This window comes from Excalfactoria chinensis, chromosome 9, assembly GCF_039878825.1.
Source record: "Excalfactoria chinensis isolate bCotChi1 chromosome 9, bCotChi1.hap2, whole genome shotgun sequence".
Classification (NCBI taxonomy): domain Eukaryota; kingdom Metazoa; phylum Chordata; class Aves; order Galliformes; family Phasianidae; genus Excalfactoria; species Excalfactoria chinensis.
In genome coordinates this window covers 1915773-1935460 of record NC_092833.1, presented here as the reverse complement: position 1 = coordinate 1935460, position 19688 = coordinate 1915773, and the positions used below count along the sequence as shown (strand labels likewise).

General features: G+C 50.1%; 1 protein-coding gene across 2 annotated transcripts; it reads right to left on the bottom strand.

Moving 5' to 3' along the window:
- Positions 1–6256: 6256 nt before the first annotated feature.
- BOK (BCL2 family apoptosis regulator BOK) lies at positions 6257–18049 on the bottom strand. 2 transcript variants are annotated; one of them, XM_072344757.1, is made up of 5 exons: positions 17851–18049; positions 16702–17040; positions 13818–13946; positions 9629–9792; positions 6257–7202 (listed from the first exon to the last, which is right to left on the bottom strand). In XM_072344757.1, exons 2-5 carry the CDS (start codon positions 16922–16924, stop codon positions 7077–7079), a joined length of 642 nt encoding a protein of 213 aa, XP_072200858.1. In that variant the 5' UTR covers positions 16925–17040; positions 17851–18049; the 3' UTR covers positions 6257–7076. The 2 variants fall into 2 exon arrangements, with proteins under 2 accessions (XP_072200858.1, XP_072200859.1); XM_072344758.1 differs by having other exon boundaries at positions 6257–7198; positions 17851–18014.
- Positions 18050–19688: the final 1639 nt, after the last annotated feature.

Sequence of the window (19688 nt, the reverse complement as noted above, 5' to 3'; positions counted from 1 at the left end):
AGCAGGTAGAGATGAAAGCAGCATATATACCTCCTTCTTAAGCACCTCCTTGCAAACATCCCATGAGGGCCCGGCAAGTTGGCTATTCCAGAGAGCAGCCACCAAGGTGGAAATAAACAGTTTTCAGGTCCTGTGACAGCTTTTAAGTCAACTAACACGGCTTTCTTCAGCAAGTTGAGTGGTTGCTAAATGAGGAGAGGAAGGTGTCAGGATTATTTCCAAGCAAACTGTTTATCTTCACCCATGAGTGCCTGGAGAACAGGCACACGTGCACATATTTTCCGAGCTTTTTCTCTGTGTTCTGCACACTCTTTGCTGCTCCTGCTCCTGAAAAGTGAGGCCGGAGCAGCTGTATCACAGGAGATGTAAACGTAGTAAGTGTGCTTGGATCCCAAGTTTTCTTCTGCAAATCATTCATGCATTTTCTTCGGTCAAAACCACAAGCTGTTTTTAGCAATGTTTCAAACACACCCAAGTAAAGCTATTCCTTCTCGTTTGGATACATATGAATGGTGACAAGGCACTGACTGACGTGTTTGTTGATTTAGCTGGTCTCTGGGGAAAGCTGCAGAAAGCCCAAGGGAGCCACAAAACCCTGCAGGCAACTTGAAGGAAGAAAGAAGCTTGGAAGTCTGACAGTGGGACGTGCAGGACCAGCCAGCAGCATCCCACAACCCTCTTTCCCCATAGTTTTCCCCTTCACATCATCAATCCAGACAAATGTCTCCAGTTGCATCAGCTGGAGGGACCCATGAGCTCAAACCAAAAACAGTGGAGGAGTTTTTATGAGCGAACCCATCCCGTACTTCCCTCTAATAAAGGTTGCAGTGTGGCTGCTCGGGTTGGCTTAATGTCACAGATGGTTAAACCCACAGCACCCAACCCCTGTGTGGACACGTCTTGGGGTAACCTTGATAGTGAATGTTAAAATATGAATGTGAAAAGGCTGGAAAATGTCAGAGAGATGTCAGCAGAAGTATTGGAGCTGGGGAGGCTGGGGGCAAGACTTGGGCCAGGTGAGGACTCCTCCTGTTCCCCCACTGACCACTACTAGCCTTAAAAAATAAGACAAACCACTCTGTATTTTACTTCTTTAAAGCCTGAGGGTGCTTGGAGACACTGCTGAAGTAAAAGGGAGGCACTTGGCTAAATCTTCTAAGTGAAAAGCAGCAGGATTAAATCCCACTTTTGATGTGAGCCTCTACTCCATCTTCAAGGGCAAAAGCAAGTCCCCTCCGGCCCTGCCCACTGCCTCCTACTGAATCACTCTGATGCTCACGTAAGTAAAGCCCTTTGAATAAGGGCAAATGTTTTCTCAGCTGCTGTTACGCCTTTCAAGAGAAGGAGTGATTGAAATTTTGATGTCTGTGGATATAAATACAGACAGACAACAAACGCTTCTCAGTAAGAAGCTGTCTTCACAAGATAACTGTTCTCTGGAAATTACGCTGTGAATCCATGGACACTCCTTGACCACGCTGTACTCCTCAGCTCTTTTCACTTTCCCTCAGTGCCTTACATTTCACAAACCCCTAAACGGGCTGATCTAAGTAGCAGCAGATCAATCTTGCTCAGCACGTTGTCAGCCCAGGCTCCTGGTGTCCCCAAGACATCCCCTTTCTGATGGCATGCAGTGATGGGCTGAAGGGCTGAGGTGCAGGTTGAGGGGGGCTGCTGTGCCTTCAGGTATGTGAATGCTCTCTTGAAATAATACAGAGCGTGCTGCTACATTGATCATTGCTCCTTAATGAATCTGCTTGAATTTAAGTGAGGCTGCTGTGCTACTTTTCCAGTCTTCCCACCTCTGTGCTGTAGGCTTTGGGTAGGCTGGCTCATAATTTAGAGCACGCCAGCTACAGACTCCAGTAGGTTTATTTCATGTAATAATATACAGCCTTGGCTTCACTTTGTGAGGCCATTGCTCTCCCTCAGAGACAGAATGCTACTCTGAACGTGTAAGTATTTTTAGCAGCGCTGTTCTCCTTCTCCAGTTAAGCCATAAAAACCAAGGACACGGACATTTCAAGCATCTTTTCACAGCTTTGGATAATTCAGCATCAAGCACAACCCCATGGCTTGCAGCATGCACCAGCCCAGGGAGCGCCAACAGCAAACTGCAGCCTATGATGTGAGCACAAGTGCCAGTCATGCTCTCTTCTGCGTAACTTATAGAATCATGGAGTATCCTGAGTTGGAAAGGACCCACAATGATCACCAAGGTATGTGTGAGAGCCGTGTCCAAACGCTCCTTGAGATCAGGCAGCTCAGAGCTGCAGGCTGCCATGAAGCCTCCCCTCTGCCTCCTCTGGGACAGAAAGCAGCCTGCTGGGTTACTGGGATGGCCACGTAGTCTGGCACCATTCCCTAGGAGCTCTGACAGTCCCTCCAGCACCAAACAGGACAGGGGTTTTGCTTGAGGAATCATGCCAGGCTTCAGAAGGCGCTCTCAGTATCTCCTGGCTGAGGAACTAAGAGCAATGTTCTAGCAGCTTAGTGATGATTCAGATTTTCCTTTGAAGTGCCAATGAGATTAAAATAAAATGCTTTTTTTTTTTTTAAATCTTCAGATTAGCAGAAAAATCAGGCTTAATTCTGGTGGGAAATGGGAACAAAACCGCCTCTGTGGTGACCACAGCACTGTCACATGAGGTGCAAAGAGGCGCCATTGTGAAACTGAGGGGGTTTTGGATTCAATCTTGCAGTTCCTCTGCTTGGCTGTGTTGGGGACCAAGAGCTGGTGTGGGGCTTGTCCTGCCCATCCTCTCAGCTCCCAGCAGATCAGTGACGACACAGCTCTCAGTACCTCACAATCCTCTGGAGTGCCACTCAGTGGACTGCAAGGGACTCGGGATCAAGGTCATGTTCCAGCATGGGATGGAGGTGGGAACTCACCTTATCTAGCTTCAGTGTGAAATAATACAAGAGAAGGTCACAAGATAGGACCAGCAGTGGGAACAACAGGAGATTAGTTTCTTTTGTTCTGAGCTCAGCTTAGCCATCCAAGATCTGACAAAAGTAGAGATACAGCAGCACAGGTCTGGAGCACAAGCGTTATAGGGATTGGCTGAGGGAGCTCAATGGGTCAGCCTGGAGAAAAGAAGGCTCAGAGGAGACCTCACTGCTCTCTGCAACTCCCTGAGAGGAGGCTGTAACAAAGCAGAGGTCAGCTTCTACTCATGGGTTACAGCAATAGGATGAGAGCTGATGAACTTGAGTTGCATCAGGGAAGGTGGGGTCTGTCCAGGAAGGTGGTGGAGTCACCATCTCTGGAGGTGCTCCAGAACAGCAGAGATCTGGCACTGGGGGATGTGGTTTGGTGGGCAATACTGGTGGTAGGTCAATGGTTGGACTTGACAACTTTAGAGGTCTTTTCCAACTTCAATGATTCTGCGATTCTATGATGGAGAATGGAAGCCATAATGCTATCATTAGCTTCGGGCCAAAGAACGAGACGGAGTTTCTTCTGAGGCTGAAGTCTGAAATATGGTTGTAAGGAAGCTGGAAATCATTTTCCCAACACATTTGTAGTTTTTTTCTTGTGGAAGAGAAGTCTTTTTTATATGACCTTGCCTGGACACCCACTGGCTCAATCGTGTGGTTGACCCAGGAGAACTCTATTTCCCACTGACTCTGCTTGAACGTGCAGTGCACTTCCAGGTCTTGCACGGCCGTGTGAAGTTCAGCTGAGAATCACTCTGTTTAGCTCTGCTGCAGGCTCATAATCCCAGTGGGTCAAAATGTTTAGAGTTGAAGAGGTTACAGGCTTTTCTGAGGGAGTATTTAAACTCCATCTGTCAAACCACTTGGATAAGAGAAATTTATAGGCCCTGCCAGCAGCATATTGAGTTGCTGTTTCCTTCTCTTTGGTTTGGTGAAATGTCCTGTTTTCATGTTGCCCTAAGAAAATAATTGAACCGTGGCGAATTTATGGCTATCAAAAATGACAAAATCTAGATGGACAGAAAAACAACATCAGTGAAGAAACGGAATCCAAGGAACCACATGTGGGTGAGAGGCACGTGAAGAAAGCTCTTGGCAAGGCCATCGGAACAACTCGGGGGCCTGATCTCAGAAAGCCATCTGAGAGACTCGAGACCCGCTTCATCTTCAGCTTGATTGTACACAACATCCGCATTCGGATCTTGCACACTAAAGGGAGAATCGCAGAAAATGAGACAGGCTTTTTTCCTTTTCTCAAGGTCCAAACAGCAGGACTGAAAATGAGGAACTTTGGTACTTCAATTTTGCAGGAAACCCTAACGTCGCTCCCTATTGTTTCATACTTCAGCATAAAATATTGATGCGAGCCTGATAAATTCAGGGCCTTGCTGATTGTTTTCTTTCCATTTGCAGGAGAAATGGCAGAGCAGGAGCACGTGATGTCAGCTGGGCAACTGTGAGACCATTTCAGTTCCTCCAGGTGCTTTGAAGAAAGTGAACCGAGCGCCAGTGTTTGGCCAGGGATCATATCATTGAGACTGTGTCTTGAGCAATGTCAGCTCTAGGACACGATAAGCATTGCTCAAGCGCCTGTCACTGGAACACCCCAGCCAAGATAGATTTTCTACTCTCTACCATTGATAAAACAAATATTTCCATTGACTGAGTGCTGTTTTTCCACTGCAGCCCTTTCTCCCTCCTCTTGTTATTGTCTGGGCATCTCCCATGCCCCCCCAGAACAACAGCCTAAGCCCATTTCAGCGTGGCAGCAAAGCAGCAGCGCTTCATAGCACTTTATGTATGCAAAGGGAATGCAGGCTAGCTGGTGAGGGGCAGCCATGTTACCTGGATCTTCCTCTTCCAGCTTCCACAAATGGTGTCCTTTTCCTCAGCAGCGAAATAAATTCAACACAAATCCAAGATCTTTACCCATCACATAAAAGGAAGATGTTTACCGAGGTGGTAAACAACCAACCCGATGCCTCCATCAGGTAGGACTGATCAGAAGGATAAGAAACCACAGAACCACAGGCTTGTTGAGATTGTCAAGGACCTCTGGAAGTACTCTGAAATGCCTAAATATTACGACTAGAGAAGAAGACAGTATAAATACCCAGCTAAAGCAGGCTTGAGACCACTGCTTAGAAATGCATGACAGCACAAACAGTACTGCTTGCTGTTTGTTTCGGTAGGAGGGCTGGTGTCACTGTGGTTGTTGCACAGGGTGAGAAATCATACAGGAGCAGATGCAGACACTCTCTTACAGCCCCCATGTTTGGGCTCAGTTAGGAATATGGTTTAAGAGCCATCGTGGTTTAGGAGCTAGTAGCTCAGGGCTCCTCCAGCAGCATGCTGCATGGTTCTCCTACAAGGAGAGCCCATGGGACTCTTTGGAAGCACTTTCCTGGTTTAACAGACATGGGACGAGCAGCATGCTGAATCCAGTCTGCACACGTTAGCAGATGGGAAGAGAAAGAAGCAAGCTGGAGAAGTCTGCCTGGGAGAGCACAAACCCAGAGAATCGGCTGCTCCAGTCTCTCTGCACACCACTTGTCCTGCCATATATTGTGCATTCAGCTCTTAAAAAACACACACAGATATCACTGGGAATCCACATCCTCCACAGCACCCAGGATGTGATTGATGTTGCATTCTGCTGCAGGTGAAGGGCTGAGACCTGCACGCAGGGATCTTCCTCAGCCCTTTGCTGTCTGCAGCTTCCAGATGGAATTGCTGTCTGCCTCGTGTGCAGCCCCTTCCCACCCACACACATTCCTTTCCAGCAATGCTGCTTTCTTTGGCTTATCATTCTTATCTTTTTCTCAAACTGACTTAATTGCTGCCTTTAACTCTTGATGTTACTTGCTGGTCCCTCTGATATCTCGTTTACTCCGAGAGCAGTCATAGCCTAAAGCATTACATTTCAAACTAGCATCCAAACTGAGGAAGGTCTTAGTTGCAGTGTGATCCATGTGCTCACCCACACCCCATAACCCACAAGGCACGACAAGGTGGGCTGCACTTTACCAGCTGCAGAGCTGTCTGAGTCCGAGCTCACCACATACACTACACCCACTCTGGTTGTACAAGAGCATCTCACCTGCCCCTGGAACGACCAGTTGTGACACAGCCACACCATGGTCCAAAGCCCCGCACAAAGCAGGCTGCTGGTGCTTTTAACACATTAACATCTTCTACCAGAGGAAATGCTGGAGTATTTTTAGCATTTTTAGCTCCAGTGTTCATCTCTGCACTGTTTTGGCCTTTTTTGGAATTTTTAACTCTGGAAACAAATACGTTCCCCTTTACAATAATGAAACAACACCTACTTACTTTTATTGTTCAATACAAAGAGGACTATAGGCTGTACTCCTGAAGGCAATAAGGGAGAAATATAAAACAGTTGCTTCTGACACAGCTTTCCCCCTTTGTAACAACAGGCAGCTCATTTACTGCTTCCCTCAGCTCACCTGTCCCACTCACACTGAGCTTTGTCTTCACTGCAGAGTTCCAACCTGAGTTGTTGCTCAGTCCCTTGTTTGATGTGATGCATGTGGGCTCAGTGAGAGGTCAGAGCAGCACCCTTGATAACTGCATCCCATGCAGCTGCCCTGCACACACACCACAAAATGCATTTCCCAAGGCAGGTTGGAGGGGAAAAAATCATCTGGTGATGGTACATTTGGTTTCACCCCATGCAAATCCCATCACAGCACGGTGCCCTCTGCCATGCTGTGCTGTGGGGAGAGCCCAACGACGCAGAGCCAGGGAGCAAGGAGGAGACAGAATCTTAGCAAAACACAACAACAAGAAGTGACACAAGGTGAGTCTGAAGACTGAAAGGGGATTGCATGCAGTGAGGGAGGGCTGCTCCCCCTCTCTTCTTTCCATTCCATTTCACATTGTAGCTCCTTCCTCCCTTGGTCCCCATGGGAAACAGGGCTCCTGGGACGGGAACAGTGAGTGGAAGAGGTTCCTGTGGCCATCAAAGGAGAAAGAAGTCCATCAGCCGCTACCAGCTAAATGAGAGGAGAACAAGTTGTGTCTGTACCAGCAGTTCTTCTCTTCCTCCTCTTCAGAGCCCACGGCCACTGCTTCTGGAGTGGGGGAGGAGATGGGGCACAGGGCAGCGGTGCTCATCTCTCAGGCAGCAACACAAAGAAGATGGCCTTGAGGAAGTGCCCAAAGCTGCAGACGGCGGCCACGAGCCAGTGGGAGCGGAGACTGGGGTCGGTGCTCACCACGCACTTGGTGATGTCTGCCTGAGGAGGGGGAGCAGAGGTCAGCAGCCATGCCCAGACCCACACTGCGTACCTCCAAACAAGCCACTCCTGGGGAAAGGAATGCTACAGGAGGATCATCGAGCATTTCTATTTTCAACAGCAAAATAAAAGAAACTTTCCTCCCTTTCCCAGGAGAAGCCTTGGCAACAACAGCCTTCCCATCCCTTTCTGCAAAGCACGACGCTTCCCTGAGGTTGTCCTGTTTAATATCAGCTCAAGTTGCTTGCACTTTTTCCTCTTGCCTTAATGTTTTGTTTGGAACTCGTTCAAGGAAGTAAACCCATGATTTAAATCACCAGCAATGCAAGCTTTGTTTGTGGAAATGTGTCTGCTGGCTGCGGTGCCGCCCGGCACATGGGCCAGAGGTACGGAGAGCTGGGCGGCCGCTGTCAGGTATTGACAGGAATGGCAGCCAGCGATGAACAGAAACAACATTGCAGTGAATCCATGGAGACTTGATCTCGGCTGGGACCAGGAGGAGAGAGCGGAAAATATCTGGAAGGTAAAGCAAGTAGGACAGAAGCAGAGAGAAAACGGTATCTTCTGGGAGGGGTAAGCAAATATGCATTTGCTTACCTGCAGTTTTGACTGCAAATTTGATGCTCTGGTTAAATATCAGCCAAGCACAAGGAGGAGCAGGCTGCAGCTCAGTGACACAGAGTGCACTGTTACCGTATCAGTTTGAGGAGGTTTTCAGAAATACCGGGGACTGTAGGGTGGTAAAAGTGAACCAACACTGAGTGACAAGGAGGGCAAATATCCACTGGCCTCGCAGCTTTCTCTTTACACCATGACTTGGCGACCAGCCCTTCTCTGACTGGAGTACCACATCCAGACCTGAGGCCCCAGCACAAGAAGGATGCAGAGCTGTTAAAGAAGGCCATGAAAATGATCCTTGGTGAGTGGCAGCTGCAAAGATGGCTTCAGATGAGCATCACCTGCTCTGCGCTGATGTAAAGAGCTCTTTACGGCCAGCTGAGAGGAGCCATGCTCAGCAGCACCTTGAGACTGGTACTGTGCTCTCTTAGATAAACACAACTGCTCAACTGTTTAATTGCCTTGGTTATTGTAATCCAAACAAAGCATGCCAGATAAGGCACTGAAACTGAAAATTTCAAAGCTGCTTAATTAAACAGGCCTTTGTGAGGCACTGATAAGCTGCTACAGTGACAGTTTGATCTTTGCCTGTTATTTATTCATTGAGCAAGTTCAGGTCTCAAGCTCTTTGGAGCAAACGTCCGTAGCAGCTGCTAAAAAACCTTTCTAGTTCCCTGCAAAGTCACTGCTGAGGCTGCAAACACCCCTCAGGGAGAGATGGCACCCCCAAGAGTTAAATGTGTCTTCTTTCTCCCGAGAGGCGTTGGGCTTATGAGGTGTTGGACCGTGTCAGTTAGAGGCTTTCTCTACCCTATACAATATGGCACTGGGGGCCATAATAGACTATATGGGCCCCAACTGCCAAGCAGAGGCTCTCCCAGCACAGCCTGGAGCACAGAGGTTCCTCTTGGCAGCCCAAGCAGGTGTGTGCCAAGGCCATGTGCACAGACGAAAGGCCAGGCCAAGACAAACCAGCAGCAGTGAGGTCAGGCAGCAGATGAAAGGGGCTCCAGCACAGAGCCACTTCGTCTGGCCCTTCTGGGAACAGGGCTGGGAAATGTCACACTGCAGTGCCTAGCTGAGAGGAACAGCACTCAGGGAAACACAGCACAAAGGCACAGGGATAAGGAGACTTCCCCTCAGCTGAAGGAGCCGCTTGTTTCTGGAGGGAAGCTATCTCCACAACACAGCCCAGAGCTGCTGATAAGCATGCTTACAACAGGAGGCAATCAGCACCAGCCAGCAGCTTTCACAGACCTCTTGTCTGATCAGGGGCTTCCCTTTCCTAGGGCTGGATCCTGAAGCAAGCAGCATGGCTTCAGCAGCACCAGGGCAAATGGAATGGCACTGCTCCGCACCAGGAGTAGATAAGGACAGGGCTTCTCTTCTCCTTGGCTGTTGGGCAGGGGATGGGCTCTGTGGCTTGCTTGCTATGCAACAGCCTTTCCAAAAATATCCATTTGGAACTATCCAACTCTTTGTTTTGAAGTCTAACAACACACCACACAAATTAAAACAAGATGTTGACTTATCTGAACATACATGGTTTACCAGAACAAGGAAGAAACTTAGTTGGGAAACTAGAAGGGGGACACGTTCCTATGCAACATAACCATTTTAAGGAATGCACGGGAAGCTGAGGACCAGAACAGCTGACACTGAGGACAGAGCGAGGAGATAGCAGCAGAGCTATGGGAGCCTAACGCAGGAACAATCTCATTCATTGTTATTCTACATCAAGGTGCATTAAATGTGCTGTTTCCTGGTCTGCTATAGGGAAGCAAGCAAGACCAGCCAGCATCTCTTACCCAGCCTCCTCGCCGCTTCAGCCACGTCACCAAGGTCTTGCGGACGAACTCTCCCAGACAGTCCACGATGGTGTGGACCATGGCTGGCTGTGCGTGCCGCACGCAGTCCACTGCCAGCCCTGCTGCCACAGCGTAGAGAGACACCACCTTGCCCCATGTTATGCCTGGGGAAAGAAGAGAGGGTGCTCACATTTACACGGATCAAAAGGCAAAACCCTCCTCTAACACAGGTGCCCACCCTGTAAGCATGAGGGTCTGAGTCTGGCTGTGGCCATGGTCCTGCATGCTTTCCTGTGAGTGATTAAGACTAGGCATGCTTTGACCATTGCTTAGCCCCATATGTGCAGCTTTGGAGGAAGCAGCCCAAAAACGCCACCCAAAGACATAAGAACATTCCTGTTAGGTTTTTTTTCCTAGACCAAAGGAGCCTGTTCCAAAATGACAGAGCACATAAGCAATAAGCATCTGTACAGCCCATTCTGCCATAACGAAAACCAAACGAGGAAGGTGCAGCTATGGGTTCAGGACAGTTGGAGTCCTCCTGGACTCAATCTCCAACCAGGTAACTCCACAAGCATTTCACAGCTCACACCTGTCCCACTGAGGGCAGTGCAGGCAGCCATGCCAGCCAGCTATCTAATCTCCCTAAAGCAGAGTTTCCTGTGTGGCTGGCCTGCCCACAGCAAGAGCCCCATGGATGCTATCCCAGCAGCAGTCATCTGCAGTGCTGGCAATCCATGCCCAGGCCGTGCTCTGGGCACCAGCCAGCTCCTGGGTATCCCCATACTGAGCCAACACCACGGGGTGTAAATCCTGCACACTCAGGCATCACAGCTGGCAGTCTCTGATCAGGCTTTTAGCAGGAGCGGCGACCTGGGAATGCAACCCTCTGCATGCACACAGCACTGGAGTATGTGGATTTCCTTTGGCTATGCTGGAAAGATTGCTTTATAGAGAAACTATTCAAATATCAGCCACAGGAATGGTTTGTTAGGCTGACAAATATCCATTCGCTGTTCCAAAAAGGCAGTTTTTCCACTCATGACTGACGCAACATCAGAATCTACAAAAGACCATTTTTCTAGGCACTGTAGCAGCAATAATAACCCACAGCAGTGTCCTGCGATGCTCTGCTCTCCATAGGCACTGTCCCCAGGATCATAGGAAGTTACTGATGAAGTGGCTGTTATTTTCCTGGAGGTGTTCAGAACCGTGGAGATGTGGCACTGAGGGACGTGGTCAGTGGACATGGTGGGATGGGCTGTGGTTGGACTTGGAGATCTTAAGAGGTCTTTTCCAACCTCTGTGATTCTATCATTCTGCGGTCCTAACACACACAGCAAAGCAGTCTGCCATATGGACATGTTGGTCCAGCTCCAAGGAAGGATGGAGTGAAAGCTCCTTCAGTTCTTGCTTTCCCTACTGATTGATGGTGCTTCTTGCAGGCTGCTGCGTTCTAGACATTTCAGGGGGTAAAAGCCCTCCCCAGCACAGGGACAGAGCTCTCCCCTTCATACATACAACACAAACAGGCAGCAATGCTTGTCGAAGTGATGGATGTGAAGGGCTCAGTGGTCACTTCCCATTCCTTCTTCTTTACAAGGGTCAAATCAATTCCTGAGGCTGCTCTTCCTGTTCCTGGCAAACCTGTGCTGCAGAGATAGGAGAGTAGGAAATCCCCTCCCTCCCGATTCCTCCATGCCAAAGCTCCTATCACTGCTGCTGGAGGCAGGGTGGCAGCAGCTGAATGCATCTGCACCGGCTGGAAGTAATTGGTCCTGAAAAGTGATTAAAGCCAAAGAAAATTCCTTACAGTTTCTGCCCACAGAGATGGAACAGAAGAAAATACAACAAGCCACTTAGAAGGTGATTTTAAAAGTAAGAAATACAAGTTGCAGCCTCAAGGCCAGCCCTGGAGCTGGAGGTATGTAAACACTGCGAGCCCAAGGGAAAAATGAATTAGCAGGAAAAAGCTGCTCTTGAATGCATTCCCACTGCATGTCAGCAAGCCCAGGGGAGCATGTGGCTGCGCAGCCCCCAGCACTGTGCTGCCCAAGCACTCAGACAAACTGCCCTCGTCCCACTCAGCATCCATCTGAGCTGCCAGTCAGACCTCAGAGAAACATAATCTAGTGCTACATTTCAGCAGCTTGGAGGATGAGCCAGGCTCAGTACGCTCTCCTCTGGTGGAGAAAAAGGTGCCAAAAGGGATGTGCACAAGGCAGGGAGCTCATCAGGCCTGCAGGGTGAGGCGGCAGTGAGGTGCATTGCTAGCAACATTCCAGATGCAAGGAGGTATGTTCTTTTGGCAACCTCATGCATCCATAGTCCTTTTTGCACGGGGCTCACTGCAGCCCAAGCGCTGTTAATTAAGAGCTTAACAGAACCCAAAACTATAAAACCCGGGTAATCATAGAACCATAGAATCACTGAAGTTGGAAAAGATCTCTAAGGTCATCTGGTCCAACCACCAACCCATCCCCATTGTGCCCACTGACTGTGTCCCTTGACACCCACAGTGGTTCCAAGCAGGGGGCCAACTGTCCTCTTCAGCAAGATAAGGTCAAACTCTCACATTCCATTGCTGGACAAGCACTGTGAGCGACTGATGGGCTCCTCAGATTGTCTTGGCACTGCAGTGTCAGTCTGGAGCTGTTTTCTCAATAAACTGGACAGTGAAAAACAGGGTCAGATGCTTTAGCCATTGGTAAGTGGTTTGAAAATTCAGGCTGCATTCAAGCTCTCCCGTTTCCTTCGCCCATTAAGAGTCTCCTTCCTCTGAACTATGCAAAAAAAAAATGAGGACTAAGTGTCTGGCTGTCACTGCCAGTGCTGGTCTGCTGGATTTAACATTAAATGCTGAGTCTCGAGACTGCTGCTAGGATTTGGGAATGTTAAAATCAGCAACTCTTCCCCCTCTGCTACTTAGCAGCCATCTAGCAAGAGAAGATACAGTAGTGAACTGATAAAAGGCACTGAAGCACTGCCTCACCTCACACCCACAGGCTGTCCTGCTGGTTGGAATGAGGCAGAGATGGGAAAGAAGAGAAACTAGAGCACACAGAGCAGCGTAAGGTTGGAACCCACGCCCGTGCACAACCATCTGCTGGAGGCTAATGCAGCACTGAGTCCCCAGCACTCACAGCAGAGCTTTAGTCTGGGCTCCTACAACATCATCCCCAACACTCCCCCATTGCCACCCTCAAAGGGCTGAGTCTGCAACCTTACCACCTCAAACCCCCCAGGTTTGGGGCCAAGAGATACAATTTCCAGCTTCACTTTCAATAACAAATAAAAGAAGACCACAACATTTAAGACCATTCAAGCTTCTCACTCAGCTCCTGAGCTCGGAAGTGAAGAACAGTGACAAGCAGTCAGTGCATGAGCTGAGGCTCCCAGCAGCCAGCAGGGCTTGCTCCCAGCACACAGCATGCTGCTCTGCCTGGAGCCATCCAGCTTTCTGTTTCATTCCCCATGTCACTTGAGATGTGGGCTGGTTCAGATGCAGTCAGCTGTGCTTTGCTAAGAAGATAACCTACTTGCCTGTGCTGCAAATACTCACGCCTGCAAACCTGACCTCTGCTTTTCTGTAAGCCTCAGTGCAAACGAAGCTCAGCTCTGAAATGACAAGACTGTCCTTTGACATGGCCACACTCCGACATGCCTGCTATGTTACTAAGCTCAGAGGAGAGTGGTCCTGCCTCTGAGCACAAGGCAGCAGCTGGAAGCAGCAGGCTCCATTGCAGCCCTGGCTGTCGCTGGGGGAAAGGAAGCCAGGAAGAGGGAACTCCCTTGTGATGAGTTAGCTCTGGCTCCCAGCACCAGCAGCATGAGCTGGAACAAGGGAGGCTCCCGTGTAATGAACCTGCTCTGGTTGCCAGCGGTGAGCAAAGGAGCTTGGAATGAGCGACCTCCCTGTACGATGCAGTAACACCACCTCCTACAGAAGCAGGGCAAGAGACTGCTTCTAGAAGCAGCGAGAACTGCCAGGAGGATGCACAGAACGGGGCACTTCCCTGCCAGAACGACAGAAGCACGGAGGAGCTCATTAAATCATTACAGAAGGGCATGCAGCCAAACTGCCCACGGCTCTTTCCGAAACCTGGCCCCACCTTGCAGCCATCCCATAACAGCGGCCCCATCCTGTTCCTGCCCGCCCCAGCCCTGTCTGCCCGTCTGGGTGCGGTACCTGCAGTGAAGATCTGCGTAGCCACGGCCAGGAAAGCATCCGTCACCACCGTCTCCGAGTGCAGAGAGATGTTCAGCTGGCGAGCGATGTTGCGGTAGACGTTGGGGCGAATGTATTCCAACTCATCCCCTGCAAGCAAGCACTTGGGGTCAGCATGCTGGGATCACGGCTGGGGCCGTCCCTCCACCTGGCATTAAACAGGCAGCACAGTGCTCAGGGTCACTTAGAAGCAGCCCTGGCACCTCGGTCCTTCGTCCCAGTATCGCCTGTGCCCACCTTTCCCCACTGCCTGAAAGGAATGAAGCCAGCAGTGAAAAGGAGGTGCGTACACCTGTGTGAGCTGCTGGGAGAGACGCCCTTTCTCAACCTGTACAAAAAAACACCATGAGATGAGAGTGACTCAGGCGTGCTTGAGGCTGACAGAAGCCAGGAATCCACCTGGAGCCACACAGCACTGAACAGAGACTCCCAGCTCAGCTCTTTGTGCACAGTGATGGAGCAGAGCTCCGACCCAACTCCCAGCAGTCCATTTGACTGCCTGGCTTCCCCAGCAAAGTTCCTGGCACACACAGGATGCACTTTCTCCACCAGGTTGGTTTTTCCCCAGCTGGAACACAGTTGGAGGTGTCAGGTTAGCTTGAAGACCAAGATAGAGCAAGCACAGAGAACATCCTTCTAGCTTGTGCTGGAGCATCAGAAGCACAGCTTTCCTCTGCAGTCTAACAAACCATTCTGGCCAGTACAATCATTAACCACTATATCTAAATGGTTTACCTCTCATGGATATTTAACAAGATGCTGTAAGAGCGTTACACAGTGTGAGCATGGCATGGAATCAAAGCCTTGTGTGCACAGAAGTTCTCATTTGGCCATCTAGATGAACACTCATCCTTATTCCTGCATAGGAGCACCCAGGGGAAGAGGAGAGCTGTCACAGCCCCTAGACATCCATAGGGTCACCTGAGCACTCTGACTCGAGTGGGATCCATAAGGACCATTGAGTCAGTGTCACTGCAGGGCCGAGGTGCCACAGCACCCAGACGATGGCATTAAATGGGAACGAGGAACAAAGGCATGATCCCATCAGGGGTTTGTTAAGCAGCAGCTGCTCAACCTGAATTCATAAAACTACTCCCCAGCACAACATGAGCAGAGCCCAGCTTCACAGGAGGCCGCAGACCAACTCTTCTGGCCCTTTGTGCCCACGGCCCCATTGTTCTACACGGGCTGATGAAAGAGGAAACCCTGAGCCTGCGTGGCCAGGGCTGATAAGAGGCACCATTCCTTACATCCTCAACAGCTGCTCTGGCCCCACAGGGAGCACACAGCCTTGTCCCCAGCCCAGAGAGGTGGCTGGGACATGATTTGAGCTGGGCTCAGTGCCTGCAGCCAATGCAACCTGTGGTTCAGATACACCAGACCTACACGGCATGCGGTAGGTTGGTCTGAGATACCTTGGCCATATAATTGGGTTTTACTACCTCTGACTATCCTAATAGGAAGGACAGCTCCCCCTTCTTGCTGCATGGGAGCCAAGCAAACCATGGCTCTCTCCAAGCAGATTTGCTTAGAGAAGTGCAGAGTTCCCACGACTGCCAACCAAACCTCTCCATCTGGAGGAGAATCAGTGGTAGCAGAGTCACCCAGGAGACGCCTCCAAACATGGGCTGCCACCTGCTCACCCTTCAGTGTCCTCCTGGCCTCCCACGGAAGATCTGGCTCAACCTCAGCCCAGGAAAAAAACTGGGGGAGACAGAGAGGCAGCCAGGCTGACAGATGGGCAAAAAACAAAAGAAGATTCAGCATAGGAGAGAAAACATGTAAAAGAAGAGTAATTTAATAAAAGCCAGCCAAAAGAAAACAACGTATGCCTTAAAAAATCAATTTGGGACAACATCCAAAAGAACTGGAAAGAGGAGAAAGTGGGGGAACCAGTCTGGCCCTGAGTTGGTTGGGCTCGGTTAAAGGTTGCTTCACCAGACTTATTTGAACTTTGGGGTAATTAAATCAGATGCAAATGCCAATGGTAGATTCCAAGCCAGATGTGAACCGATATTCCAACCTGCAGGCAAAGAGGGATGTTGGAAGCAAACTTCTAATACCAGAGTGCTGAGATCTACAGATGAGTGCTTGATTTGAGCGTGCAGGTTGAAGCCTAAAGCTGATGGCAAGCAATGGGCAGCAGCCAGAGGGTGCTCAGGCTGCAAGCACAGCTCCGGAGCTGCTCCCACAGCCATGTCAAGTGCACAGCTGAATGCTCTGCCAGGGCAGCTGCTGGATGTCCACAAGTGCTGTGATTTTAGAAGTCACCACCTACTCTGTGCTGCTGGGCACAGACAGCCATCCTTTCTGTCCTGCATCACAAGGCTTAGTTTGGTGCAGAGGTCCTTATAACAATGATTGGCCACACCTGTACATCATGCCCCAAGCATGGAAGATTCTACAGCTGCCCCAGTGACCGAAAGCAAGAGAAGGTCTTGCTAAATGATTAAGGTAGGCAAAGGTGAAGAGAGCACACAAACAAACTGCCACTGAGAAGCAGCTATTACAAAACCTGATACACACGTCTAAGCAATTATCCCTAATTAAACATCCCTGCAGCTGGGTGAGCAGCCACCTCTGTGAGCTGCTGATGAAGGCCAGGTGTGGAGCTGCCAGGATCCCAGCAGTGCCTGGAGAACCACCACAAGCCCTGTTGAAAATGTCAAGCTGAGAAAAACTATGGAGAGAAACCCAAAACTCTGCAAATGTACACAGTTAGACTTCATTTGCTGTTAGGTCTCAGAACCACAGAGCTGAGCAATGACCTAAGGGATGGTGGACATGCAAACCAAGGAGCTGCCCGGGGGAGATTCCCAAGCCCAGACCACACGCAGGGACTCACCCAGGCGCAGCAGGATGGCAGACACCTCAGCCAGCTTGCCACCAGGCACCGGGGTATTGTGCTCAGGTTTGCTCCAGCTGATGCCTGCACGGATCAGCCTCGAGTTGATGTAATCCCTGCAGAGAGCCTTGGCTTGGGACACAAGCTCCTTGTCGGTGGGAGACCGGTCGAACACCTCCATCACCTCTGCAGCAAAGACGGAGGAGCGGCGCAGCACTTCCATCCTTGCAGCAGAGCCACCCAACTCCCAGCTGAGTTGAGCCTTAGGGAAGCAGCGATCCGCGGGGCTCGGTCACAGTTCCCAGGAGCTGCTCTCCCAAGGACGGGTTTTCATTTTACCTGTTGAATAAGAGCATTGCCAAGTTCTCCAGAGCTCCGAACCAGAAGCCCAGGTATCACACCCTACAGTTACACTGATGTTGATAGTATTATATTTGCAAGAGTGGCCACATCCTCTATCCCCTGGCTGCTCTGACCCCACCAGCAATATGGCCCACAGCAGTTCCATTCACATTCAGCATCCCCAGAATCACACTGCAGACAGACTGGATGGTCAGACACGGAAGCAATCGATAGGACGTGCAGACAACCTCATCTTGTTTCAATTAAACTGGAAAAAAAAACCCTGAATCTCAAATACCAGCTGTAGCAACCTCAGCCAGACACAGACATTCCAGCACAGCGGGGCACGGATCTGCGTGGATGAATGGCACTGATGGACAGCACAGAAACAGAGGGGCAGGAGCATTTGAGATGTCCCACCAGCCCTTGGCTGTGGTGGAAGACCTGATCCTTATCATGTTCTCAGAACGGGTTTTGGTTTTGCAGCTTCTTCTGTTTTTATAGCCACATACGCACTGCTACTCAAAACGCTTCAGCAACAGCAAAACAAAGGAAACCGGATTCTAAAGAAAAGTTCCCAGGTATGAATGGCTAAAGAGAAAACCCAGGACTTCTTCGGCCACCTGAATTTATCTTGGTCTTTCTAACCCAGTGTTGCTTTGGGAAGCAGACTCAGACCTAAGGCTCTGCCCAGGTGTCAGCCAATGCATTTCTCAGTGCTCATAGTTGGACAGCTGCTTACATTAATGAATTTCAGACTAAACAAAGCCAGTTACTTCTGCTCTTCCCAATGAGAAATATATTTACCCATCATGTTGCGCTCTGGTCCCCCTCGGTGGCTCCTGAATGGATGGTTGGGGCTCCTCTGGCAGAGCTGGGTCAATACATGTAGGGTTCCACGGCCCCCCTGAGCCCCATCCCCATCTCCCTCAGCCCCACATCCTGCTGACAGCCCTGGGGCTCACCGCGCTGCTTTTAAGGGACCCAGAGGCAGAGGAAGGCTTCTAGCTTTAGCCTTGTAAGGAAGATGAAATAACCAGGAGGTGGGGTTGTGGGAGCCGGAGAGCTGCGCTTCCTCCTCCCCTTTCTCTGCTCTTAAGGAGGTTCGCTGCAGTACGATGCCGGGACCACAACGCTGGAGTGAGCAGGGAGTGCTGGAATGGGAGGGGGAGGTCATGTTGCAGCCACCCCCCAGCCATCGATTCCTATAACGGAATCATTAAGGTTGGAGAAGGCCCCTAAGATCCCCAAGTCCAGCTGCACCTGGACTTGCCCACATCCCTCAGTGCCCACGTCCCTCAGTGCCACCTCTCCACACCTCCAGGGATGGTGACCCCCACCTCCCTGTGCAGCTGTGCAGTGCCTCGCTGCTCTGTCCGAGCAGACAGAAGAATGTGTAGGTTAGTGAGTAAGCTGCATCCTTTTCATCCCTCGCCCATTCCTTCCCTGCAGAATGCAGCCTGTGGTCTCCTGAACAACCACGTTTCTGCCTTTGCAATTCTAATGGCCAAACAATCATTAAAAATATTGCCTAAGCCACAGCAGCTGACAGCTTGGAACACAAGTTCTATTTAAACCGCTCCTATTCAGTAGAGCCCTGAAACAAAGATGAGGGCTTAAATATCAGTATTGCTTAACTAATGACTGTGTTTGTCAGAATTCTGGCAGGCACGCAGGTGCCACAGATCCTCCCTGCTCTCCTGGGTGCCAGTCCCACTCAACACGTTCCCTGCCCACTGTCACACCAAGAGATGCCTCTCGAGGTGATAGTACATGAAAGCTCAGCACACAGCACCGAGCCGGCCATGCAGGAACAATGCTGCAGCCCAAGGAGCTGCCAGTGTCTGCTGAGCTCCTTTTTCCACAGCACATTTAGGCTACAAAATTTAGAGGTTAAACCTATACTGGGAAAACCCTTGTGGCTGCTCTGGTAGAGCACCAGCACCATAATGGACCTCAGCCTTCCACCTGACTCTCCTATATCATCTCAGCCATTCTGTCTTTCCCCTCTGCCTTTCCCATTTAGGCACCAGTTCCTGGGTTGTGTTGGGAAGGGATCCCTTACTGATGCAAGAGTGCCCACAGGGTCACACTACAGGTTCAAAGCCAGGCGGGGCACTACCAGGAGGATCAGCAAGATGAGAAGAAACAGCCCTTTTCATACAGAAACACTGTGCCAGCTGCAACAGGAAAACAATACATGGAAGTAGCAACATAATGGCACCCATGCAGAACACAGAGGGGTTTTGAACTTTCCCCTCAATTCCGAAGCGCTCCCTTCAGAGCCTCATGGAACCCAGGCAGTCATTTGCAGTACTCTGTGTAATGGATTGCCCCGAGCACCTCTCCTGGGCAGCATCTTGCAGTGCTGTGTGTCCTATAGCAGAACAAAGGGGCCGTGTCGTATGGAATGTTACCTTCCACAGCCTCCAGACAGTTCACCTTCAAATACACAGGTCTGGTGGTTTACACTCATCAGGATTAGTAAGCAATCCACTACTTAGGGATCTGACAGCTTATCACTAACACCAGTGTTCTCTTCTCTTAGCTGTCATGCTCACCACTGGTGTTTGTAGGCACAATTGTTATAAATACACCTATATACGTACATATTGATGCAGATATTCAAAGATATGCTGTACTCC